This window comes from Hippocampus comes, unplaced genomic scaffold (assembly GCF_001891065.2).
Source record: "Hippocampus comes isolate QL1 unplaced genomic scaffold, H_comes_QL1_v1.1 scaffold327, whole genome shotgun sequence".
Classification (NCBI taxonomy): domain Eukaryota; kingdom Metazoa; phylum Chordata; class Actinopteri; order Syngnathiformes; family Syngnathidae; genus Hippocampus; species Hippocampus comes.
The window spans coordinates 875,741-901,937 of record NW_017806221.1 but is presented as its reverse complement, the minus strand read 5'-3'; the positions used below and the strand labels follow the sequence as shown (position 1 = coordinate 901,937).

The following is a 26,197-nucleotide window of genomic DNA, read 5'->3' as shown; positions in this document are numbered from 1 at the left end:
ACAGATCTTGCTATAGAGGATTACAACTGATTTTTATTGCTTCAATTGGGGTTGTCTTCTCATTACACTCTGTGGGGTTTTGTGACAGTACTCATCAGTTCAAAACAGAAATATGAAATGGAATAGTTTGGTTACAAGCATTAGCGAGAATTTTGAGGTCGTTTTCAGTGTTGAATGCAATTACGCCTGATTCACATAAATGTTTGATCCGAAGTTTTCTTTCAAAAACTTTGTGTTGAGAGTAAACTTTTAACAATGTTCGACATTTGTCCTCACCTGCATGTAATTATGAATCACGTTTTGAGCAGCTCCAATCAACCAATCAGAGGATGAAAGAGGTTGATGTCACTCTTTGCCTTGGTGAACATGCTGAAAGATTAATCTAAAATTTGAAACAGCAATTTCAGCGTTGCGTGTGTGTGTGTGTGTGTGTGTGTGTGTGTGAGAGAGAGAGAGAGAGAGAGGAGAGAGAGAAAGAGAGAGAGAGAGAGAGAGAGAGAGAGAGAGAGAGAGAGATCAATGCCAGTGCTGGAGATTCTGAACTCCATTTTTACATGACAAAACATTTAAGATAAAATCTGATTACACACACACACACACACACACACACACACACACGCACAACTGGAAACTACCAAGACATACACTCTGATACAAAGATATTATAATATACATTTCGAAAGGAAATGTATACACTTCATCTGAATTGTAAATGTAGGTTCGTGCTTCTGGTAGTGCTGGAGCAAGCAGAGACCTTGAAGGACTGAACTACACGCCACTGAGAAAGCTAATCTTTCACTGATCAATATTTCAGTTAGTATGTTAATCATACTTACAGTAAATATTTTTTATGAAACACACTCCTTGGCCGTAAACATAAAACAATCGAGAAAACAAGTAGGCTAACTTCTGCTTTCTTGCAATGATTTTATGTTTTATTTTATTTTGAAGGTTGGACTTTTATTTTGAATTTCTGACATGAAAAATATTAAAACAGTTGACTCCCAGCAAGAAATAAGAAAACTACGACCAACTTCTGCCTCAGCAATAGTTGAGTAAGGTACACGCATGATAAGTGTGGCGTGTTTGTTTTTTGGGGTGGGGGTGCACATGATGTATTTTGTACTGTATGGCATAGTTTATTAGTTCTAAAATAAACAGAGAATGTTGTTTGCACGGATGTTTTTGCACACGCAGCACAGCTGTCCACAGTTGCCTGTCATATTAATTACAAAGATTGCATTGTTATGCCATCCAATCTCTTTCTTAGCAGAACAGAATAATATCAGAAAGTTTTGTCTATGTTTAACTGCAAAGTAGGCTAATTTTTTTTACAAAAATAATGAAAACGTCACATTTGTGTGTTACATAAACGTCGAAACGAAGCCAATGTTTTGGAACGGTGTTTTATCTCCCTCCGGTGGCTGAGTTATGTATAACATGTACTTGAGGCCTGTTGAATGTGGTCATTGGGACTTAAAGCTGTAAAAAGTGCGTGTAGCCTACAACTATTGGAGAAATAGTTTGTTGAGTTCATGGCCACGAGGTCTTAGGACAAGCATATTTGCTGATGTTCCGTGAACTTTGGAACAGACATTAGCTGTTACTTATTAAAAGCCATTGTGACTTTCCACTGTGCAAACCCTCTCTCTGCTTTCTCTTAGACATTCATCAGTTGCACACTAGGATGGCGGAGCCCCGTGGGATTCTGATAAAAGGAGGGAAAGTTGTGAATGAAGACTTCTCCGTGGTCAGTGACGTCTACATTGAAAATGGGAAAATAGTGGAAGTTGGACTGAATCTTCACGTTCCAGAGGGAGTTAGAATTATTGATGCTCGTGATAAACTGGTGATGCCGGGTGGAATTGATGCACACACACACTTGGAGCTGGCGTTCATGGGCACCAAGACTGTGGATGACTTCCATAGTGGAACTCAGGTAAAACACATGCACGCATGAACACGCGCGTACGCACGTATACACACACACACACACACACACACGCACACACACACACACACACACACACACACACACACACACACACTTTCCAATCCGATTGCATATTACATTCATGTCATTATTATTCTTTTGAGGATCAATAATGATTTCTGTCAGGGCAGCAGAGTGGAAGACTCGTAAGGTCATCTGTCCAGCTCAACCATGAATCATGGGTCAAGAGAGTATTTACAAAAATGCAGGATTCGGTGTTGTGTCAGGGACTTTGTAATTCTCCTTTTACGTGTCTCAACAGAGATTAGCACGTGTGAGTCTAGCTAGTTCAGAATAGCGGCACTAGGCTTTGGCATGCATCTCGTCGGTTCATCCACATCACTCCTGTTCTGTTGTTCTTGCACTTGCTCCTCGTTTTTTATTAGGACTTAGTCATTTTTTTTTCACTGTCACTTACAAGAGCGCTCAACATAAAGCATTTTTTGGGGTGTGACCCTATCAGGCCAGCATATACGCCAAGTTGTGGTGGCCCTGTTAGAAGTGGTACCAGGCCCGTATAGATTCATGATACTGTATAATACATTAATAATAAATGTGTTTTTACATCTATAAAGGCAGCAGTCTTCAAACTTTTTAGTGCCACTGACAGTTTTCATGTGAAGATGTATTTTTATGTTTTGATTGACCAGCATAGAAACAAATACAAAAACAAATGTTCAAAAATTTCACTCACCATTAGCTTATGCTTCAATGAGACAGTTCGTAATGACACACTCCTGTAAAGTGGCATGTGTCTATGACATAAATACAAAGTACCTTTGTCTGCAATGTAAAAGCAGAAATCTTGAAGGCCTGAACTACATGCCACTGAGAAAGCTAAACTTTCACTGATCAATATTGCAGTCAGTATGTTGGTCATACTTACAGTAAATATTTTTATGAAACACACACCTTGGCCATAAACATAAAACAATCGTGAAAACAAGTAGCTTCTTATGCTTTTGATTGACCAGCATAGAAACAAATAAAAAAACAAATGCGCACTGAACCCTTCATTAGTGAAAAATAAAAATACGATTATTTATTTATTTATTTTTTACAAATTCAAGTCATAAAAAAGGCATTTATTAAAAATAGAAAAAAGTAAACACAATTAGTATAAGTATAAAGTATACTTTTTTTTTGTGCACAAAATGAACTAGCCAGTGATGGCCAAGCGGGCGTGTCATAACTAATTGACGAGTGTGTCTTAACCTCCTGTCTCAACCTTGATGTTGAGTCGGGTGTGTCTTAACCTCCATGGCAGAGGCTCTGTCGAACCCCTGAGACTGATTCACCGAACCCCTATGGTTCGATCGAACCCAGGTTAAGAACCACTGACCTAGACTGATGCTGTTACTAGGACATGTATTTTTACAAAACTAAATGCCACTGTTCAGTTCACTGATATTTTAACATTTTCTGGCATCGGTGGATGTCAGAAGCAAGTGACCGTGCAACACCTTCATGCAACGTTCAGTCAGTTGACTTAGCACTGAAGTGGCAAAACCTTTCAGCAGTTAATCTGTAACTATCTCACCAGGCTGCCTTAGCAGGAGGGACAACAATGGTCGTGGACTTTGTCATCCCCCAAAAAGGCAAGTCTCTTCTGGAGGCCTACGACTCTTGGCGCAAGATGGCGGACAGCAAAGTGTGCTGTGACTACTCACTGCATGTCGCTGTCACATGGTGGAGTGACCAGGTGAATGGGTTGCCCTTGCTCACCCATATATACTACTACTACTACTACAGATAACAGTGATAATAATAACAATAATAATAACAATAGTACTACTACTACTACTACTACTACTAATCATAATAATAATAATAATTCAATGTTATCATTTTGTCTGTCTATTTGCATTAGCCTCGCTGTCAATTTAGGTCAGACAAATTCATAAATAGGGAGGGAAGCTGTATCAAAGCCAAAGGTTTCAGATATGTTCAAAATTGAAATTAACCTGGTCTGGAGTCCTGTGGCAAAGCCAACTTTGTTGTTGTAATTAACTGTTGCGCGTGGTTGGAGTTTCCTTCATTTTGGTATTTTTACAGACACGCACAGTTAGAAATGGGTGGTTTGCGTCGCTGTGGGCAGAAACAGCTGACTAGCTTAGCGGCCAATCAAAGCACATCCTCTCATTCCCTTTCAATTCAACGCACCAGAGGCGCAGTTTTTGATATGGAGGAAGCAGAAACTCACTCGCTAGTCCAAGCAGAGATTGACACGCCCAATTTACGTTCATAAGGAACTGCAAGCAGACCTCCACTTGCGGATGATGTAAAGCTAGCCAGGGTAGCCACAGATCACTGCTGTGAAATTGGCACTTGGAGACTACCATACAACCCTATTGTTTGTGCCCAAGTGCCCCGCCCCAAAAAAATGACATCCACCATTGATATCTGAGGCGCTCAGAATCTGTTAACCAGGACCCTGATCAAATTCACCAAAATTACTCCATGATTACCTGTGCCACAACTTCGACCTGGTTCCTGCAAGCATAAAGTTGAGTCAACTTTCAGCCACCAAATTGTGAGCTCCACCGAGGCTTGTAAAAGGAAAGCGCGGTCTGGCAAATTCCCAAACATGCTCATTGCTCATCGAGGTTTGCACCAGCACGAAAATCAAGACGCATCAAGTTCTACGTTGAGCACATACTTGCTGTCTATGTATAGAGAGCAATGTCTTGAGTGGTCAAGTCTCTGCAGATGTTTTGTTCAATATCTATTTCAATGTCAATAGCTTGAGGTCATTTTGACATAGTAAAAAGGCAGAATAGCATTATGGTCCCCCAAAATTTCCTTTCTGAAACCCATTGCCCCCATAATAGTAGCAGCCATCAGTTCATTATCCTCATCCATCCATTTTCTACACCCCTTGTTTCCATTAGGGAAGCCTATCTCAGCTGTCTTTGGGCAAGAAGCAGGGACAGGTACACTCTGGAATGGTCGGCAGCCAAATGCAGGCCTTTTAAATTCAGATTCACATCTATGTTCACTTTAGTGTGCTCAGTTAACAAAGATTCTTCATTTTTGGAATGTGGGAAGGAGCTGGAGAATCCGGAAAAAAACCTCAAAAAAGAAAAACAACAGGAAAAAACTGCAAACACCACAGATGCTCTTCAGAACTATAACAGTGAAGTTAATACTTTTTTTCTCCTTTCCAGGTCAAGAAGGAAATGGAGATTATCGCCAAAGAAAGAGGAGTCAATTCCTTTAAAATGTTTATGGCGTACAAAGATTTGTACATGCTGCAGGATATTGATCTCTATGCGGCCTTTGCCCAATGCAAGACCATTGGCGCAATTGCTCAAGTGCATGCGGAGAACGGAGACCTGATTGCTGAGGTTGGTAGGGTCAAATATTGCCATAACTTGACACACACACACACACAACTGCACAAAGCAGAGATCAGATCAAATATCCCATAGTACCGTCTAAAAACAATTGTAAAATAATGTCGCCTTCCTAAAATAATGGCCTAAGTCATTTTTTTCAGAAAACACAAAAAACTGAACCCAGTACTGATTATACAACAATATATTTATGAATAATTGCATTTAAGGGGTAGAATTGAATGATCTGTTTAACTATGTAAGCTGATTGTAACAGACGTGGTCATTTAAGGCAAACATTTTTTTTTTTGTTAAAATATGACTTATTTTATTTAAGAAAGTGGTGATTACCTGGTTTCTCATTGATACAGATGCTATGGTAACGAACACCACTAGGGAGCAGCAGATCTTTAAAAAAATTGAACAGCCTGCAACGTGGCACTTTCCTGTTTTGAGGTTTTTTTAAAGTTCATGTTCCTAATGCTTGAAGCACTATGTGTAAAGTCACAGATTATTTATAACTATTTCACGATTTTGCATACGATTTTTGTGGGATCAGTGGAATTATGCTGTAGATATTGTGGCACACTGAGCAGTTTTTCTCCAATCGCCACCATCAACCTACTTTGTTGTTTTTCACTTCATCGGGACACGTCAGGGAGCTAAGAAGATGCTGTCCATGGGCATCACAGGGCCTGAGGGTCATGAACTGTGTCGGCCGGAGGAAGTCGAGGCCGAGGCCACCCAAAGAGCCATCACCATTGCCAGTGCTGTCAACTGCCCTCTGTATGTGGTCCATGTCATGAGCAAATCTGCAGCCAACGTGGTGTCCAAAGCTCGCAAAAATGGTAGGTGAGGGATGCTCAATTTATAAGTAAGGGAAAGCTGCAATTCCCTTACACTGATGTTTTCAAAATATCGAATGCTTCCCTATGATGGTTGACGTCGCACGAGGAAAGCTTATAAAACAGTCACACTCTTGTATAGTAAATTACGTTGAAATCGTTTAGTGAAGCTTTCATCTTCTACCAGGGCGGGTGGTTTTTGGGGAGCCTATTGCAGCAGGCCTGGGAACTGACGGGACTCACTACTGGCACAAGGATTGGGCCCATGCGGCTTCCTTCGTCATGGGTCCTCCCCTAAGACCTGACCCCAGCACCCCTGGGTACCTCATGGACCTGCTGGCCAAGTACGTCGCTTACCTGGGTTTCCTCTGCCTATGCCCTACCTACCTCCTGACACATTCCAAAAATATACATGTCCGGTTAACTGAAGGCTTAGTTTTCCCTCAGGTGATAGTGTAAGCATAAATGGTTGAGGGTGGCGAACAATCCAGGTGGTTCACCGCCCCTCACCCACTGTCAACTAAGATGGGCTCCCACTCACCTTCAAAGCTAATGAGGACAAGCAACATCAAAATATTGTTTGATTAATGGATAATGCTGTCTATCACGGGGTGGTGGTGAAGGACCCCAAAAAGCAGGCAGGAGGGAGGAGCAGGGTGAACTTGACAAACTGTATCAACAAAACACTAAGAGAACTAAATCCAGAACAAACAAAATTCTGAAAACAACAAGAATACAAAGTCACAAACAAAAACCCATGGCATAAGCAAAAAGCTTGACATGACAAAACTACAAACAAAAATCCAGGGCAGTAACGCACAAATGCGAACCAAGCAACCAAGCAGTCACGGCAACACAAACAATGACCCTACACTGAGTGGTCGGGCCGGGAGTCCTTTTAACAGAGAACCTACTAATGACATGATGACGAGCAGGTGTGCCGCTGTAGGAGGAGCCCTACAGAGCCACCCGTTGGTCCCTAACAGATCAACCATGACACCGTCAAAGCTATGTGTTGGCCAAACCACCGAATCACTGAGTATGGGGTGTTGCACATCTCAAGGTTGGAACACAGTTACGTGTGTATGTGGGTGGAACAACATCATCACTGAAACATCATAAAGGGAAAATCAATGCAATGATTGGAACAACAAATGTACAGTATATAGTACGATTAGCATGACAAGGCAGACATTCATTCTAGAATTTCCAATTGAGATTAGCATCTTTGAATTCTTTTTCTTATTATTCTAACAGAACTATTCTGTCATTCATTCGTGTATTTATCCCCTAAATGCATCGTTAGTGATGACCTCAGTGTGACGGGGACCGACAACTGCACCTTCTCAGTTTGTCAGAAGGCGCTCGGGAAAGACGACTTCACCAAGATCCCTAACGGGGTGAATGGTGTGGAAGATAGGATGTCCGTCATTTGGGAGAAGGGAGTGGTATGTCCACATCACATGCCCATACTTGCACTCACTTGCTTATACTGTATTCTTCAGACAGTGTATATAGCATAAGGAGCATATTTTATTGTTTAACCTTTTCCATATCACTAAAGATTGTGAAGCTACACTCCGTCATGAATTGAAGTATTTCTCCTTTACCATCAAGACAATTTTGGAGGCACAATTTTGACGCAATATTAATTACAGTATGACCAATCATCAGAGGAGAGGTGTGAGGATTTGACAACTGTAAATGGATGGAGAATTTACATTATTTTTAAGTCTATGACCGGATCCCACTAAAACTACGGTACTCATGATTTGAATTGCTGAACGTTTCTCCTGCCAAAGTAAACCGGATTGAAGACAAACTCAAATTCCAATGAAGTTGGGACATTGTGTAGAATGTACATAAAAGAGAACATGCAGTAACGATTAGGAAATCCTTTTCAATATAGATTCATGACAAAGGCAAGATATCGAGTCAACTCCAAACTGTCTTTATTGTCTTTTGCAAATATTCATATTGAATTGGATGCCTGCAACATGTTCTAAAGAGCTGGGACAAATTTAATACTGTGTTTACATCAGCTTTCCGTTTAAGAGATTCATTGTGATGTCCCACAACCATGGACTTCTTTTATTCAATTACATATATGTCACTTGGAATTTAGCTGTTGTATTATTTATTTGTTGTTGCAATTGAGCATTTGTGACGCCCTGTTTCCACAAACAGTGAGGAGACTAAACAGAGATTGACATGTCAATTCATCGAGCTGACCGTTCTTTTTCTAAGTGCAGATTTCAGTGCTTTAAAATCACACATTGCACCCACCACATTGGCTTCTGTCTGTTAATTGTGTACAGTGCTATCAACCGTGCGCTCTCACTCCAACTGGCTTATTTGTGCTTTTCTAACTTCCCAGCACAGCGGCAAAATGGATGAGAATCGATTCGTAGCCGTCACCAGCAGCAACGCAGCGAAAATCTTCAATTTCTACCCGCAAAAAGGCCGCATCGCCAAGAACTCAGATGCTGATGTGGTTATTTGGGATCCCAAGTCGTCAAGGTGAGGGGCCCAGTCGGCCCATTCAGCATTCCACTGATTAATTGCTCACATGGGAGCTCACATCCCATTTTCCTTTGAAGGACAGCTTCAAAAAAAACCCAAGAACACAAACAATACCATGAATCTTGTTATGATCCATTGTGCTGAATTAATATGAAAATTCAACGGATATGACGTCAGGACATTAACCTGCAAAGGACAAATTGAATCTGATTTTGGAATTGTTTCCGCCTTTCTCCTCCTTAACAAATGTAAAGCCTAACACAAGAGGTCTCTTCATATGGAGCTGGTTGGGAGCACACACACACACGCACACACACACACACACACACACACACACACACACACACACACACACGCGCGTTTATGTAATCCAAAACGAGACTGTGCTGTTCTGCTTAGAAGAGAATCTGGGCTGAACCCCTGAGGGAAGGCGTTATCAACTGATGAGAAGAACTCATCGTGACCCAACGTACTGTACCTTACTGTAAATTTATATGCTTGCATCTGAGATTTGCTGTGTTGTTACCGTGGACTGATTTGTTCTTTGATCCAATCAGCCTTCTTGTATCGATAGATATAGCATTTGCTTCTTTTGAAGCGCAAGAATGCCTCATGATTAATTGCTGCTGCCATGAATTCATCTGGAAAACCGCGGAATTAATAACTCTCCGTGCAAGTGTCACTCCATAACATCCGGCGCCAGAGGCTACAAACAGTTGCGTAACACAGAGGAAGCACAGTCACTGGCCTCATGTCACACAAATAGGCTCCTTGGATGATGAGAATGCAACTTATTTGTCTCAGTCTTTGCAACATTTTAATAGTTTTTCTTTTTGTTCTTTTTTCAAAACAATGCGGAATATAGAAGCCCAGATGCACAATAATAATAATAATAATGAAAATAAACGCTTTTGCACTGGAGTCAGTCGATTTTCTTTTTGCCGTATTACAGTACGCAATTCTATATTGCTGCCGAGTTGGATTTATATGACACCTTTTAATAGACCCAAGGGCTTTTAAATGGTGAGAACAGTTGTGTACATAATGCCGCCTGTCCAGGATCTTGCCAGGCATTGTCCTGTGGTCCAACCCTGTCTTGTTGTCGTCCAGATGAAGTGATTAGGGCATGAATCAGAATCATCTTTATGAGCCTAGACTGTTACAAACACTCCAGAAATTTGTCTCCGGTAGTTTGAGCCACAACAAACAAGCCACTGAAACAAAATATACATTTAAGGCATAAACACAAAAGTACAGGGTCATTCAGCAATGTAAGGTAATAATGTGATACTTGAACAAATACAGCTGTGCAAATGATACAGACAGTCCTTGGGCACAAGTGACAAGATCATTGGTACCTCTACTTACGAACGTCTCTTATGAAATTTTCAAGTTACGAAACTCCTCAACAGGAAAATATTTCCTCTAGTTCTGAAATAAATTTCAAGATACGAAAGGTAAAAACACAGTATGGGTATAACGCAACATACTTATACAGTCAAACCTCAGTTTTCATCCATAATCCATCCCAGAAGGCTGTTCGAAAACCGAAATTGTTCTAAAACCGAAACCACGCTCTTTTTAAAATAAAAATGTTTACTGAACATGTCTGCTCACAATGGAAAGCAACACGAGGAAGTGTCACTTCCTCGTGTACGGAAGGCGAGAGGAGTCAAATGGTGCATTCAAGTGCGCTCAGCTTGTTTGAGAACCGAAATTTGTTCGTCATCCGAGGCATAAAAAACTGGAAATTTTTGGTCGAAAACCGAATTGGTCGAGAACCGAGACGTTCGAAAACCGAGGTTTGACTGTAGCTGCTCTGCCATTGGCTATGCCAGGAGCATCATCCTGACATCCCATTGGCTAAGAGGGACCTCGGCCGTATGTGTATGTAGATAGAGCAATATGTGTCGATGCACCGTCCTCGGGCCATGAGGCATTCGGATAGTTTTACGTAAATGTGAATCACCTAGAAAAAGTGTTCACTAGTCAGGCGATCGCTCACGATTCTGAGGTTTGCCTTGGACATTTTCAAAGGATTGTTAAAAGCCAACACAAGCAAACGTCCTTGGATCAGTTCTTTACAAAACGCCAGGCAAAAAAAAATCTCTTCTGAGAGAGAACATGCACTAAAGAGGGCAAATAAGGGACACAAAAGTTAAATGACCATTTTTATTCTTTATTCTTTGTTTTACATTATACACAACTCTCATTTATTGTATTTGTTACATATTTTGATGCATTTTTATGCTTTAGAAAACATTTATGTCTTAATTTTCAGGGGGCCTTGGAACGGATTAGCACATTTACATGGAAAACGCGTCTCTACTTACAACATTATCCAGTTAAGAAATTTCTTCCACAACCAATTAATTTCGTAAGTAGAGGTACCACTGTAATGTGGAATACGATTGGTATGTTCCTGGTCTTGGGGAACCCAAAACATAACTTGATAAAAATCTCCCCCGAGTCTTCCCACTCCTAAGGAGGATGGTGTGCACACAAATTTGTTTTACGAAGTTTATTTGGAGTCATCAGAGGGACAAGTAGGCCACGAAAACTCACAAAGAAATCCAAGACCTCCTATATTATCGGAAGTCTTGGATTTATAGGACCTGTATTCTGACTCCAAACTTGACTAGAAATTAAAGACAAACCCTTAAGCTGCCTCCTCAACAACAACAAAAAAAAAAACAGGAGAAAACAAGATGCACGAAAATGGTATCTGGTTCAGGATTTGGCCAAGTTTTGGAAGAAGGAGAGCTTAGAGCGACTGACTGCAAACACTGGGTGGTTTAAAAAAAAACTCCCGTGCCTCCTATAGCCAATACGACGGTGGCAATCAGGACAAACCAGCCAACCAGAATGTCCCACCTGTTTGCAATCTGGACACACAGATTCTCCCATCAACAAAACACACACACACTGGAAAATTACAAAAATCACCAACAAAACAGGAACAAAAGATCAGTAAAAAAAGGTCATACTGTTTTTTGTTTGTTTGTTTTTAGTATCAGTGGCTGTTATTGCTGGCCTTCATGATAAAAAATAAATAAATGAAGCCGGTATCATTCCCATCTCAGTACCTGGTAATCCAGGGGTGGGCAATCCCGAGTCCTGGAGGGCTGCTATCATGCATGTTTTCCATCTCTCCCTTATGCATCACACCTGATTCTAATGATCAGATCATCAGCAAGCTCTGTGGAAGCCTGATATTGAACCTGTTCATTTGAATCAGGTGTGTTGCAACAGGGAGAGTTGGAAAACAGTACAGCAGCCCTCCAGGACTCGGATTGCCCACCCCTATGGTAACCATACTTGCCAATCCCTGAAAAAAAATTTAAATCGATAAAACATAATCATTATCTTGACCATTAAACTTATCAATAGTGTAGAATAATCACACAGTCCTACTTAAGTCATCATTTTAAATCAGAAGGATTTATTCATGACGTTGTTGACTTACATTCCAATCGAGCAACTAACGGGAAAGAACAGCGGCAATTCATTTACATGACTTTTATCTGTGGACTGCAGTAACAACTCTGTGAGAAAAAAAAAAATTTCCATTATTATATCCATGCATAAAATTACCTTGACGTCAATCTTTCCTTCATGTCCAACATGGTCTTAAGGCTGGCAATTTTTGCTTGAACACAAGAATCACGAGTGAAAGCGGTCACAGAATAGTATTCTCTGTTGTGGCACGTAGATTTCTGCTCTGAGCAGGCCTTTGCTTGTACCTTTGCATTTTGACAGAAAGATTTCAGCCAAGACGCACCACCAGGCTGTGGACTACAACATCTTTGAGGGCATGGAGTGTCATGGAGTGCCAGTGATCACCATTTCCAGGGGCAAAGTGGTCTTCGAGGAAGGACGGCTGAAGACCACACCTGGCTGGGGCAGATTCATCCACAGAGAACCCTTCTCTGAGTATGTTTATAAACGAATCAAGCAGAGGGACCAGGTCAGTAAAGACGTCCAAAAAAAGAAAACCACTGAAGATAGAAGCGGTATTTGCCAGTCCAGACTGTTTGACTCCTGTTAATTCTCCCAATCCTTGTTCACGTGGAACAGTCGTGCTTTGGCACGGTACAGTTGAAATCGCGCACAAGCACAAACACTGGCATGCAACACAGTTGTTGTTGTGTTCCACAAGCTACAAAAGATTGTCAACATAGCGATTTATAAGTGAACAACAAAGCCAGAAACATTGCAGTTATTAATGTTGTGACTTATTACACATGAAATGACTCGACAACAAATTTTGACATTCAGACTAAGTGGCCACTCACTTCAACTGGCTTTACCCGAAATGAAAAACATTGTCAAAAAAAAACATTTTAGTTGAGTCAATGTCCTAAAATAAATAGTTATGTAAAATTGATTATGCAATGGAGAAATGGTGCGTCCGGAAATTATTTGGCCTCAAATCACACTTTTGCCAAATGAAAATGACCTTATTCTGAAGATATTAATAATGAATATATAACATCATTTGAGGCAGCACACTGCACAGTGGATAGCGGGTCCGCCACACAGTCGAAACTTTCTGGACTTGAATCTTGACTCAGGCCCTCTTTTGTGGATTTTGCATATTCTTATCTATTGTATCTATTCTACATTAATATTAATTTAAGGCCTAGTGACAGGACTGCTCAAAAGTTTGCCAACGCGGTTATGACTGTGAATGTTTTGTACAAATGATGAAAAAGCGTGATTGAAAAACAAAAGTTTGTAATGTGAAATATCAAACAGGCTAAGAAGTGCTACTCGGCAAATAGAGAGCTGTATGGTGGACCACAATGCCACCTGTCCTCTGAGTTCATTTCGATTACACGTAACCTTTCTCTCTGTTTTATCTTTTGCCTGCAGGTGGGCCAACCTACAGCTGTGATCAGAAAGCCATATGATGGAAAAGTCATTTCTGTGTGAACATGTGAGTCACGAAAGAAAACCAGTTTGAGTCTCCAGCTGTGTTCGTGTCCTTGTGCACACACCACCGTCTGCACCTGAGCAACGTCTCTCTCTCTCAAACAGACATCATCATGCTTACTTACACATTTTATATACGCTTCTGTGTAACTTGTTGTCATTTTAACCCTTTCATGCACCTTGTAACCTTATAACATGATAGGCTGTCCACTGCAGCCCCTGAAAGGGTTAATTAATCTTTCCCCTTAGGAGTGGATGGATTTAGGTCAATTCAACATCAAGGTCAATTTCATGCTATGTACTTTTTTTTTTTTTTAAATAAAATCCAAATAGCTTTATTATCGTTGCGAAAAAAAATAAAAGTGAAAGTGGCTAACAAGGAACAGTGTTGATTCATGATTTAGTCTCCACTATTATTGCCGTACCCATTGAACACTTGCCTGAGACTGTCTTGTTGTTGTCTCAACCTCTGCATTTGGTGAAAGAGTCTTTTCATAGACTGGAGAAAAAGTCAATAGACTGACAGTAATTACATTTTTGTTGACCCACAATGACTCTGCATTTGCACATTCAGCAGGATGGCACATTATCATATCCACTCCATCCTTGCCCTTAAATGGAGCAAAGTCCTTCCCTCCCCTGGTAAAAAGGTCTGCGGCTGTCGGCGAGCATCATGTGGGAGTTTGCTGTCGGGCTGGCATGCTGACGTGGTTTTCTGCCGCAGGGCCCGTTGAGACATAATGTGAGTTTATCAGGTTGCCTCACGGGTCAGTGGCAACGTGTGACTCACACAAGGCCCAATCTTTCGTTGGCTGTACCACTTCCTCTTACTGTTTATCATTGAAATGATGGTGCCACACAGGAAGGAAGGAATAGTACAGTTGAGTTGGGGAAAAAAGTACAAGTTACAGTCAAGGGTCTAGAAGTAACGCTCATACATAAGATTATCCGCACGTGTGTAAAGAGGAGTGTGCTTTTATTTTGGAATACATTACTGTGGTCTGGATATGAAAAACTAGTGTTTTAATGTGAGGCGGCACGGTGATCGACTGGTTCGCGCGTCCGCCTCACAGTGCGGAGGTCTGTGATTCGATTCCAGGCTCTAGCCTTCCTCCTCCTATGTGGAGTTTTCATGTTCTCCCTGTGCCTGTGAGGGTTTTCCTCCCACATTCCCAAAACATGCACGGTAGCAAAAATGATCATTATCAGTCATACAAAGATGTAAGTGGAAGGAGGGTTGTGCTGTAATTCTGTTGACTGCACATTCAAGGGGCATCTGTCTTGGATAATCTAAGTACACGGTCCCTATCCATGTGCGTACACACACACACACACACACACACACACACACACACACACACACACACGCACACACACTAAAGGCACTTTTATTTTGTCTTGTGTCTCATTAAAGCTTTGTGCTTTTGAAATAAGAAGAATCCCAAGAAAACTGCTTATGCAAGAAACACACAGGGCAGTTTTATTTGCTAAATCCTTGATCACGCTAACGTATCAATTGGTGCTCTTGTCAGTTTTTAGAAACTGTTGAGATGTTGACAGTCTTGAAAGGCAATAAGTTAAATCAATTAAGTGCTTGAAACTAGGAATGCATGGTTATAGATGACCACATTATAAACCACGATGCATACATATACTATGTGTTGTCACGGTGGTGGGAGGACCCCAAAAAGCAGGCAATGTATGAATCAAACACTGAGAAAACCAGTTCCAAAACAAGCAAAGTTCTGAAAACAACAAGAATTCAAAGTAACAACAAAACCCACGACATAAGCAATAAATATGACATGATAAACTCTAACCAACAGAAGCAGTGACAGCAACACAAAGAATGACCCAACACAGAGTGGTCTGGCCGAGAGTCCTTTTAACAGAAAACCTACTAATGACATGATGACCTACAGGTGTGCCGCTGTAGGAGGAGCCCTACAGAGCCACCCGTTGGTCCCAATCAGATCAACCGTGACGTGTGTATGACTAATTTATGCAGAAATGCAAGTAATCCCAAAGAATTTTTCACCTATTTATCTTGCTACTGAACGATATGAAGATGTAGAGTGGATACAAAAGGTCTACACACCCCTGTCCAGGTTTTTGAGGTATACAGTATAGATAAAAAAAGAGACAAAGATAAATCATAAATAAATAAATCAATCATAAAGAAATCATACAACTCCTTAAAAAAATAAAGGGAGCACTTAAACAGCACAATGTAACTAGAAGCATTATATATATATATATATATATATATATATCCATTTGCTGATGCTGGAGCCTACCCCAGCTGCTTCGGGCAGTAGGTGGGGGACGCTCTGCACCGGTTGCCCTGCAATTGGTTGGCAATCAGTTCAGGGTATACTCTGCCTATTGCCCGAACACAGCTGGGATTGTTTCCAGCATGCCTGCGACCCTCGTGAGGATATACTGCTCAAATAATGGAAGGATGGATGAATAGATACATGAATGTAATGTCAGTCAGTCTTTATGTGTATGAGAAAAACTTTCCTCATAAAACGTTGACGTCTTCAGGGAAAAGCAATAAACACCAGAAATGTGGCTGTTTGGTGAAGACAAAAAAAAGAAAAAATTATAATCCAACCTCAGAAACCCCCCCCCCCTCAATTATGCATTATTTTGTGACTCATACCTTCGTGATGAGTGATTTAAAACTGTTGCCGCTTTCTTTCTCTCGCCTTCTTTTTAACCTCTTCCTCAGAATTTTGGCATGAAGATACTTGATCCTCTCCTCTGCAGCGGTGCAGTAGAATTTCTCACACACCATGAGCCTGATCTGGACCAACTTGGCTGCCACTGGGGCCATAACAAGCAAGGTCAGCAGGATGGCAGACAGTGGGACGACAGAGTTTGTGAGCAGCAGTTTGGGTTTGGGGAGGCACTGCTTCTCAAACAGCGTCACAGAATAAGAAAAGTCCTTTTGATGATTCTCTTCACCCAACTTTACACCAATTAAGGCTGCAACCCCCTGAAAAATGCAAGAAACACTGTTGTGCATAAAATGTGCATATTATTCACACTTCCCATAAATTTTTGAATTATATACTCTTCATAGGTAACTAAATTGATATAACATGATATTCTTATTTTAGTTTTCCTGTCTGGAAAACCCCCCACAGGTGTTGTTGGTGCATCATTGTTAGGCAAGAAAGCATACTTGGTGAGCTGAGTGGGTGTTCAAATGCATCACTGCGAGCAAGCAACTGACGACCAATCATCTTAATTAACATATGAATCAGAAGTGCAATAAATATCAATGAAATAGTGGCTTACTGTGTGTGAGTATGCATTTAAGTGATCTGCCATAGTGTTTAATAAATATATTGTGACGTTGGACTCATAATTTAATCAAAGGACTTACTTTGAGGCTCAGCAGCAGAGGGACGTGGAATGGTTCCATTTCTGAGAGCTTAGTTGTTATAACAGCAACAAAATAGTACAACAAGGCATCCACAGTTATAAATACGACCCAGATGACCAAATGGTAGATGACCGGAATGCCAAATTTGAGCAGAGCTTTTCCTTCCTGGGCGGTGGGACGAAGGGAAGGGATGGACGGATAAAGCTTCTCCTCCTCCGACGTGAGAGGGAGCACGTGTTGCTTTCCTTCCGCCTTCTGCTTCTTGTCAAAGTCAATGAATTTGTCGCTGATGAAAGAATTTTTGTACTTCATGTCACTGCAGTAATTTCTTACGTGCAGTATTATAAAGATCATGAGCACCAAGACGCTGACGATAGGATAAATGCATTCCTTCACAGAGGAGACTGTGTTTATAAAGGTCACTGCATATTTGACACTTTGATTCAGCTTTAATTCGGCTTGGGTGAGTCTCTCCTGAAAATTTTCCAAGTTCACTTGAGGTGAAATCTTGAGCTGGGAGTCAAGCTTGACCACCCCGAGATCCGTCACCCCTAGCAAAATATCAGCCAGCCATTTCAACATCTCCACATAGTTTCTGAAGGGAGCAATGACTGCTGTTTTCTTGGCCCTCAGGTTACAAATCAGGCTCCTGACCAAGCCTGTGAGGTTCTCCAAAGTGTTGTGAATATTCCCAAGGACAACTACACTTGTCCCAGCGGTTAGCAGCAGACTGCGACTCTTCTTGGTGAAAATGGAAATGACAAATAGCGTGAACAAGCATCGTACTCTCTTTGACAGGAAGAGGGCAAATGTCAACAGGACCCCATGGAGGGCGGCAATCCCCCCGGACACTGATGGCTCACAAGTCAGAGTATAGAGGAGGTACAGGACGAGTAAGCCACTGAGGAGGAGGCTTAGGAAGACACACATGAGGAAGAGGACGGCGCTTCTCCTGAAGCCCTCTTTGTTACCGCTGGTGAAAATATCCACAGCCAATATCCTCATGTCAATCAGGCCCTTGCTGATCATTGTCCACAGTCCTACGAATCCGAACAAAGAAGTGCTCTGGGGTGAGATTAATCAGATGGCTGTGCCGTATATTAGGTTGTTTGTGAAGTACGAACCTGAGACGTGGACCCGGGCATCTATTATTATGTGTGTTGTTAGCTGTCGCCTTAAATAATGCTGGAACAGGATGTGGCTACAAACCACAGTCATTCGTCACAGCGCTATACAGTCATTTTTTTCTCAAACAAAAAAGGAGGAAGTAATGAGGATGAGGTGGATGTGGGGGGTATGGAGTGACATTTGATTTAACAGCAATCAGTCATCGTAAAATTCAATGTCTATTTTTACCAAATGTAATCAGTTCTCCAAACATGGATAGCAAATATTGCAGAAACAATGCATTGCTGGTATGACTAATACAGCTACTACTACTCAAGCAAATGGGTCACTCAAGTCCCCTTTATGTGTAATAATAATAATAATAATACTACTAATAATAATGATAATAATAATAATACTCAATTAATAAAAAATACATTACTGTAGTCTGTATATGAATAACTGACTAGTGTGTTAACGTGAGGCTGCATGGTGGTCGACTGGGTAGCACGTCTGCCTCACAGTGCAGAGGTCTTGAGGTCAAATCTGTCCCTGGCCTTCCTGTGCGGAGTTTGCATGTTCTCCCTGTGCCTGCGTGGGTTTTCTCCGGGTACTCCGGTTTCCTCCCACATTCCAAAAACTTGCTTGGCAGTGTTGGGGGAAGAGCGGCCTCCTCTTCCCCGCATGTTTGTTGAATTTCGGACGAGGAGAATGTTGGTAATCCAAATAAAGGCTCAGAGGCGAGGAACAGTTACTTCGAAGGGTTTAATTTATTTTTCTGCAGTTTACGAATCGATTCGGGCTCCTGAGGGGTCCAGATTTCAATCAGGAAGCGTAGAATAAACACATTCATGAGATTATATAGAGACAATATGATAATGAGAGGCGGGGAGGGACGCCTCTCATGCAAATCCTGGAAACAAAAGAAAGTAACATGACATCTGATCCGGTGTGGCTGGAAGAAGTTGGAAGTGGTGAGGTGAGACCAAACCACCACTACCCACCATTTGGTGTGATGGCAAGTTCCAGAACCCCCGCTGTGCATACAGCCTGAGATAAGAGGTCTTCCCAGGGGGGCTTAACAGCAATCAGGGACCAACCCAAGGTGCGGGGGGGACAACAGAATACACTTGGGGGGCCGTTAATCAACCAAGGAGGAAGAAGATAAATTTTAACACTACATACGTTGTTTTAAGTGTGCAAACAGATGTTCAGGAAAGAGACTGGGATCAACAGTACTCATAGTAAGGCGCAGTGCCTCAATAGCCGCAACACAGAAACTAGAGATAACAGTTCCTCTTTTGATGTTGACATGTCGTCTGGAGGGGTCCTAAAAGTGGTGGGGGTGAGGGGGTACCAAAGGTGATTGTAATCACAGTAAGCAGGAAATACCTTCAACAGCATTCTACATTGTTTCTTTCAAATCCAACTAACAGAGAGGAATGATATCTTAACAGCAGGTTAATGGAAGACTCTGAATTGTCCCGATGTGTGATCATGAGTGTGAATGGTTGTTTGTGTATGTGTGCTCTGTGATTGGTTGACAACCAGTTCGGAGTGGAATCTGCCTATTGCGTAAAAACAGCTGGAATAGGCTCCAGCACGCCCACAATCCTCGAGAGGATAAGTGGCTTGGACGATGGATGGATATATATACAGATACACATACCACCCGACAGGTGAGACGAGGATTTTATATATATATATATATATATATATATGGATCCAGGTGTGGCCGTTGTGCGCCGAAACGTAGTTGGTGACAGGGTGCGGCAGACACATGCCGTAAAATATAACACCCGGAAAAATGCTGTCCGTTAAGGAACGTTCACATATTTTCTCATAATTCCTGATGGCCACCCCGTCCCTGGAAAACAGTGTCATTTTTTTCAGGCCTATCCCACCTACACACTCACTCTGTCTTTAAATATTTTTCCCATGTCTGGTTGTATGGTCATCAAAAGGCTAATAAATATTTGGTAATGATCGCAAATGGCTCACAACACAAACGACTGTGAAAGAGGAGGGTTGCCAAAACTACTTGTAGAGAAACAGATGGGAGCGCAGCGGCCTCGAGAGATACTAAACTACTTTGAGCTCTTTAATCTAGCGGTGCCTGCTCACGTGCGGGACAGAATTCAGCACCATTTGAGTCTGAGGAGATTTTTTGCAGAAGCCTGATGCTGTGGAATGCAAAAATCTCGCCAGCAGGTTACAAATCATGCTAGTTAACTTCTTGGGGAAGTGGATGGAACATGGAATTGGACAGATTTACAGTGTCTTCTGCGGCTTTGCAAACACCGAGGAATGAATTCAGAATCATTATTTTGTCTAATGTCTCCAATCTGACATTTTCTTGGCTAGTTGGACTCAACAAATTTACGTGAGGAGCTTCCCAAAGATGAGCATGAGGTCTGAATGACATGAGGCGAGCCATGTGAGTAGTCCATAGTTGTAGTTGTATTTGTAAGAGAAGAGTCAGGCAACTATTATTGTTGATGTTTTATATGTCATGCAAAGCACTTTGTTCCAACTGCACGTGTTGTGAAAGCACCATCTCAATAAATCTGGATTGTATTGTATTTGTATATTTGCCATATTGGCACCAAAGGCCTCAAATTATTTTAAGTCACGCGAGCCATCTTGGGCGGCCCGGTGGACCAGTGGTTAGCGCATCGTACTTACAGTGCAGAGGTACGGGGTTCAATTCCAGCTCCGGCTACCCTGTGTGGAGTTTGCATGTTCTCCCCGGGCCTGTGTGGGTTTTCTCCGGGTCCTCTGGTTTCCTCCCACATTCCAAAAACATGCATGGCAGGCTGATTGAACACTCTAAATCATAGGTGTCAAACTCAGGTCCTGGAGGGCTGCTGTCCTGCATGTTTTCCAAGTCTCCCTGTTGCAACACACCTGATTCAAATGAACAGGTTCAATGTCAGGCTTCTGCAGAGCTTGCTGATGATCTGATCATTTGAATCAGGTGTGTTGCAACAGGGAGACTTGGAAAACATGCAGGACAGTGGCCCTCCAGGACCTGAGTTTGACACCCCTGCTCTAAATTGTCCTTAGGTGTGAGTGTGAGCGTGGATGGTTGTTCGTCTGTGTGTGCCCTGCGATTGGCTGGCAACTGGTTCAGAGTGTCCTCCGCCTACTGGATGGGATAGCCCCCCCGCGATCCTTGTGAAGATAAGCAGATCAAACAATGGATGGATAGATGGATGGACGAGCCTTCTGAGCTGACAGCAGCAACAACAACAAAAAAAAAATTGCCACCTTTTCAAACACTTTGTTATGTACAATACAAGAATCAAGTGCATTTGCCACGTGTGCTTAAACCCGAAAACAAAAACAAAAAGAAGCCAAACCAAACAATTGATATACATAATGCTCAACAAAATAGTCAATTGTGAAAATGTACACCGGTGAGATGGCTACCACTAAAGCAGCTTGTTCTGCAACAACGTTGTATTGATCTCATTACAAGATCGCGTGCGTAGAAATATTCATGGGAGTTGTTGGGATGGGATCACATCCTTTCCGTGGATGCTTTAGACCAGCACAGGGTGTAGCTCACCTGTTGCGTAAAGTCAGCTGGAAAAGGCTCACTTATGACCACAATGAGGAAAAGCGGCATAGGAAATGGATGGATGGGTGACAATTTTCCCCACTGTTAATTCGGTTTGTGAAGAAACCAGCAAGTTAAAAGAGGATGTGGTGTGTGGGTGTATTTGCGCTAAAACCGATAATCACACAACAATCAGCATTTTCTGTAATATCATGTTTTTTTAATTTTTAATTTGAAAAATAACTTACATAAATCTCTGTACTCAACCATACTTGTTAACCAAGACAAGCCTTGGCATGAACACATTGCACAAAAAGAAAGAGAAACTTAAAGGCAGTCAAAAGGATAAATTACATGTCTTTTTCATCATGTGAGGCATTTTTCCTGCTCCAGAAGTGTCATCACGGTATTGTGTTTATTTAAAATCTGACATCTATGTATGTATGTACAATGGGAAATCCAAAATTAGAAGATAGACTGCAGACTGTGACAGCAAAAAAAATAAAGAAAATAAAAATTAAAAAAAAAAACATCCTTGGACATCTCCATGTGATAAAGGAATAATGCCCCAGTACATTTTCATTCAGACACAACTGCAGCTATGCGATTCATTAACCTATCAGACATTAGACATTTTGATTATTACTAAAAATAGAAAATAAAAAATAATCAGGTCTTGGCTTTGAAAAGAAAACTAACAAAAATATATGAAATCAATGTCCTTTTCATGAAAAAAAGAACAAAAGCATTTTCTGTGGCAATATTCCATCTCATTTAAACTTGTGATGAGCTCATCTCCTAAACAGTGCTTGTATGGAACTGCAGCAACACATCTTTATTTTGCAGGTTTGCTTCCTCTTGATTACATATTGACCTTTTGCTGTACCAATACAGAATATTTTGGAAGTTTGTCAACAATACCGAAATCAAATATACTTGTCATCAAACCTCCTCAACCCCCTTAAGAAGAAAATATTTTCCTTGTCACTTTTTTCTTCAATATCCCCAAAGATAATATGGGCTTGGGAGTGGAATGTTTGGTTCAAAACTTCTATAATTGGTCATTGGATGACTGAAAACTAATTTGGTGTCGCAATGAATTGAACGTGAGGGAGAAAAATGAACGACGTTGACATGCACTGTACAAGAAAACTGCAAAAATTCCAAATATCATCTTATATCAAAACATGCTGAGTTACTTTAAGGTGTGCCCAAGCCATGTTGCAGAGAATCCTTTTCAACATGCTTGTTAAAGAAATCAAATCAGAACTAAATTGCATACCAAAACAAATCAAGAACTGTAAGATCGCCAGATCTGGACCAGAGCTAATCCGGACACTACATGGGGGGGGACATTGGTAGAAATGAACAGTACAATGTGAAGTACCCTGGGAGAAGGAATAAAAAGAGAAACATGTACAATTTTCACATAATCTTTATCTCAGCCTTTTCACCATGAAATAAGTCATTTACATTTATTGTCATTATTATTTTTTTTTTTATGTGTGTCTCATAAAACATTATCTGTTAAATACTGTACTCCAAAATGTCCCTTTTGTTTCCATGATCTTACTGACTCATGAAGGAACGGTCTCAGGACTGATAAACAATGACTTTTCTCTTGATCGTGATGTTGCATTCATTCTCCAACCATGCACTAATGAAACACATCTTTAAAAAGAATACAAAATGGTTGGAAATGGCTGATCTGTTCGATTTCTTTTTCATCTTTTTTGCAAGTGACAGCCTTAAGAAAAAAAAAACTTTTTTTTTTTTTTAGTACTCAGCTAAATTTGTATTCATGCAAATGAACTAAAAAGGGAAAATATATTTTTCTGAAACATTTTTCATACTTTATATCAAAAAGAGAAAGAATGAAACAAAGATGGTAGATTGCACATCTTTTCACCGGAGTTTTGACGACTCATTATTGGTGATTTGTAGCCACGGCAATATTACCTCTTGATTTATGCTGTCTGGTGAGTCTCCGGGAGTTTGGTTGAGCACATACCAAAAGTCTGCAGGCCATTTTCTTTTCGGAATTGGGGAAGTGTGGGTTCAAGCTGGGACAAAACTCATCCTATTTAATGGTCCAAAAAAAGCTCACTACAACTAGGCCGATTGGCGGGGCATGACCAAGTATTTGGTGGTAAAAGCCACTGTCACTCCCTTCAGACATTAAAAAAAAAAAACAAAAAAAAACCTACGACAGGAAAAAGAAACAAATAAAAACAAATCCAAAACTGAAAATCAAAGCCAAACGTTTATTTTTCATTCGAAAAAGGGTTTCTGTAGAACTCGTTTCGCGGTTCCCAGTGCTGACCCCCATGGCTTCGAACTGGACGAAAACCTGGATATGACGGATTCCTCGTGCTAAGGAGTTCATTCCAGTTTCCTTCCAACAGCAAGAACAACATCGCCCGGCAATCCTTGGCCGCCAGACGCTTGCGATGCGCTTCGCCGCGTGCGTCGCGTGTGCAACGTTTTTGCTCAAAACACAGGATCACATTTGCACCCCGAGAAACAGGCTCAGAAGACACAACATCAAGCATGCAGTGTAACCGGGGGGCGTGACCTGTCATCGCAACACTGGCTGCTACAACAACGCTGTCAGTCCGCACGCTGCTATGACCGTGAGAAACTGTCCAGTGAGGACTGGGAAGCTCTTCTTGTCAGGGGGGCGAGAGTTGGGTCCACCAGCGAGGAGGGAGGAAAGAGCTTGAACCAGCCGATCACCATGTTGGACAGGTCCAGCTCGTCTAACAGTATCTGAACTGCTCCCATGAATGATTTATGGTCCATACGTCCATAGTCGCCCCAGACTATCACCTAAAAAGTGGTCGTATCATATACGTGAGTCAAATGGATGCGACAAGCTCAGGCTATGCACTTGCGTTTTTCTGTTTTTCTCTTCTCACCTGTAAAACTTTCCCTCCGGGGCTTTCCTCAAACGGCAGTTGCTGCTGGTAAAGAGGATCCAAGGTTTTTCTTGCTACTTTTGTCTTCTTTTTGGCTATGCAGACTCCGTTTTCCAAAAGGTAGACCTTAACATAGGGTGCTGGGAGGAAAGGGGCAAACAACATAAGTTACTTTCAGACACCAAGAGAATTGTCATCATTATTTGTTAACATCGCGCCTGCTCTTACCTGGCAGTGCCTTGGAATTTGGTTTTCCGACAAGGCCACGAGCTCTGATGACTTCCACCTCCAGCGCTCCTTTCTTTTCCACCATGCCGATTTGGATGTCGCCTAAAAAAAAACATGCCAAAGGTGCACATTTAAAAAGATGGGCAAAAGCAGCAGAAGCAGAAAGCTCCTCCACATTAGCTTCGGCGAAAGGAAGATTCTTGTGTTTACCCATTGGTGGTGTAGCCAGCGTCTGTCGTCCGACGAGCTGGGCGGGCCCTAGCCCGTCCAGGAAGTCACTAAACTGGGCTTCTGAGGACAGCCTCACTCCAGGGAAGATGAGACTAGACCACAAATACACACTTGTTACCGTGGTGATGAACATACTGTATATCCATGTCAAATAACAGGAGGTAAGCAGCTGGATTGAGTTCGGGTGCTGGGACGACGACAAAATAAAATACAGTGCGGGGCTTTGTTTGCTTACTTTCCCTCGGAGCTGTAGCTGTTCATGCTGCCGTCTGTGGATTCTCGGCTGGCCTGACGAGTCATCCGACTCCTCATTTCCACCGCCAGGCCCGTCTCTGTGCTCCTCTGGATGGTGCTGCGCAACTTCTTGCCCCCTGCTTCTGCATACACAATAGAGAAGACAGCACAAGAGAAAATAAAAAAAAGAGGGAGTCAGACAGACAGACAGATGCTCAGTCATTTTTGGGATTGAATTACTGCAATAATGCATACAACTAAACACAAAAGACACCTTCACAACTTCACAAATGCACCCTTGCATCATAGACAGCATCATCTGCTGTACTGGGAGTTTCAGTTTGACAAACACACCAACAATAAATACATCCATAAATCAATAAATAAACTGTGGCTTCACGTCACACCAGAAAATCTCGGAGCTACTCCCCTAGAAATATCTGACATCTGCCTCATCTGGCTGATCGAACATGACAGATGACTGCTTCCATCAGCTTGGAAACTCGTATGTTCACATTTGCCAGCCTGCATGGAAGCACACGTGTCAGACGTACCTCGACTAAGATGAACGCACAGCTAAATATATGCCGCTGTAAGTTTGTATCCATCCTATTTCAGAATCATCCTGCTCACAGCACCATTCAAGCCGAGCAACAGTGACAGATTCTTTGATGTCTGGCTGGATGTCATCGATGAGTGCTATTTTGAAACAGTAATACGCTTGCTGTGTTTATTGAATCAACCAATTATATCTGCATGATCCGTTTTGTTTTCTTGTCCCCCTGCTTCCTTCGATTGCATTTCAGAATAATGTGACCGCACAGTATTATTTCATACAACATTTACGGTGCTCACAAAATACAATCAACACAAGAGCAGGCCCATTTAAAAT

The 26,197-nt window shown here is 41.6% G+C and overlaps 3 protein-coding genes across 26 annotated transcripts in view; 1 reads left to right on the top strand and 2 right to left on the bottom strand.

Annotated features, from left to right (window-relative positions):
- Positions 1 to 978: 978 nt before the first annotated feature.
- Positions 979 to 13,956, top strand: dpys (dihydropyrimidinase). Of its 3 annotated transcripts, none has more exons than XM_019856333.1 (10): positions 979 to 1,050; positions 1,665 to 1,939; positions 3,537 to 3,695; positions 5,161 to 5,340; positions 5,987 to 6,176; positions 6,361 to 6,517; positions 7,480 to 7,621; positions 8,551 to 8,693; positions 12,456 to 12,663; positions 13,572 to 13,956. In XM_019856333.1, the coding sequence occupies exons 2-10, from the start codon at positions 1,688 to 1,690 to the stop codon at positions 13,629 to 13,631; spliced, it is 1,491 nt and encodes a 496-aa protein (XP_019711892.1). In that variant the 5' UTR covers positions 979 to 1,050; positions 1,665 to 1,687; the 3' UTR covers positions 13,632 to 13,956. The 3 variants fall into 3 exon arrangements, with proteins under 3 accessions (XP_019711892.1, XP_019711894.1, XP_019711893.1); XM_019856335.1 differs by having other exon boundaries at positions 979 to 1,055; XM_019856334.1 differs by having other exon boundaries at positions 979 to 1,060.
- A 2,109-nt stretch (positions 13,957 to 16,065) lies between these two features.
- dcstamp (dendrocyte expressed seven transmembrane protein) lies at positions 16,066 to 18,156 on the bottom strand. The gene is made up of 3 exons (XM_019856337.1): positions 17,026 to 18,156; positions 16,297 to 16,632; positions 16,066 to 16,206 (listed from the first exon to the last, which is right to left on the bottom strand). The coding sequence occupies exons 1-3, from the start codon at positions 18,052 to 18,054 to the stop codon at positions 16,156 to 16,158; spliced, it is 1,416 nt and encodes a 471-aa protein (XP_019711896.1). The 5' UTR covers positions 18,055 to 18,156; the 3' UTR covers positions 16,066 to 16,155.
- A 3,741-nt stretch (positions 18,157 to 21,897) lies between these two features.
- Positions 21,898 to 26,197, bottom strand: part of rims2a (regulating synaptic membrane exocytosis 2a) — a 137,658-nt gene continuing 133,358 nt past the window's right edge. For all 22 annotated transcript variants that reach the window (XM_019856273.1, XM_019856268.1, XM_019856281.1 and 19 more), the window contains 5 exons: positions 25,307 to 25,448; positions 25,051 to 25,163; positions 24,841 to 24,942; positions 24,613 to 24,752; positions 21,898 to 24,523 (listed from right to left, as the gene is read on the bottom strand). In XM_019856273.1, coding sequence (XP_019711832.1) covers positions 24,320 to 24,523; positions 24,613 to 24,752; positions 24,841 to 24,942; positions 25,051 to 25,163; positions 25,307 to 25,448 — 701 coding nt within the window. In that variant the 3' untranslated portion in view covers positions 21,898 to 24,319. The remainder of the gene's footprint in view (positions 24,524 to 24,612; positions 24,753 to 24,840; positions 24,943 to 25,050; positions 25,164 to 25,306; positions 25,449 to 26,197) is intronic.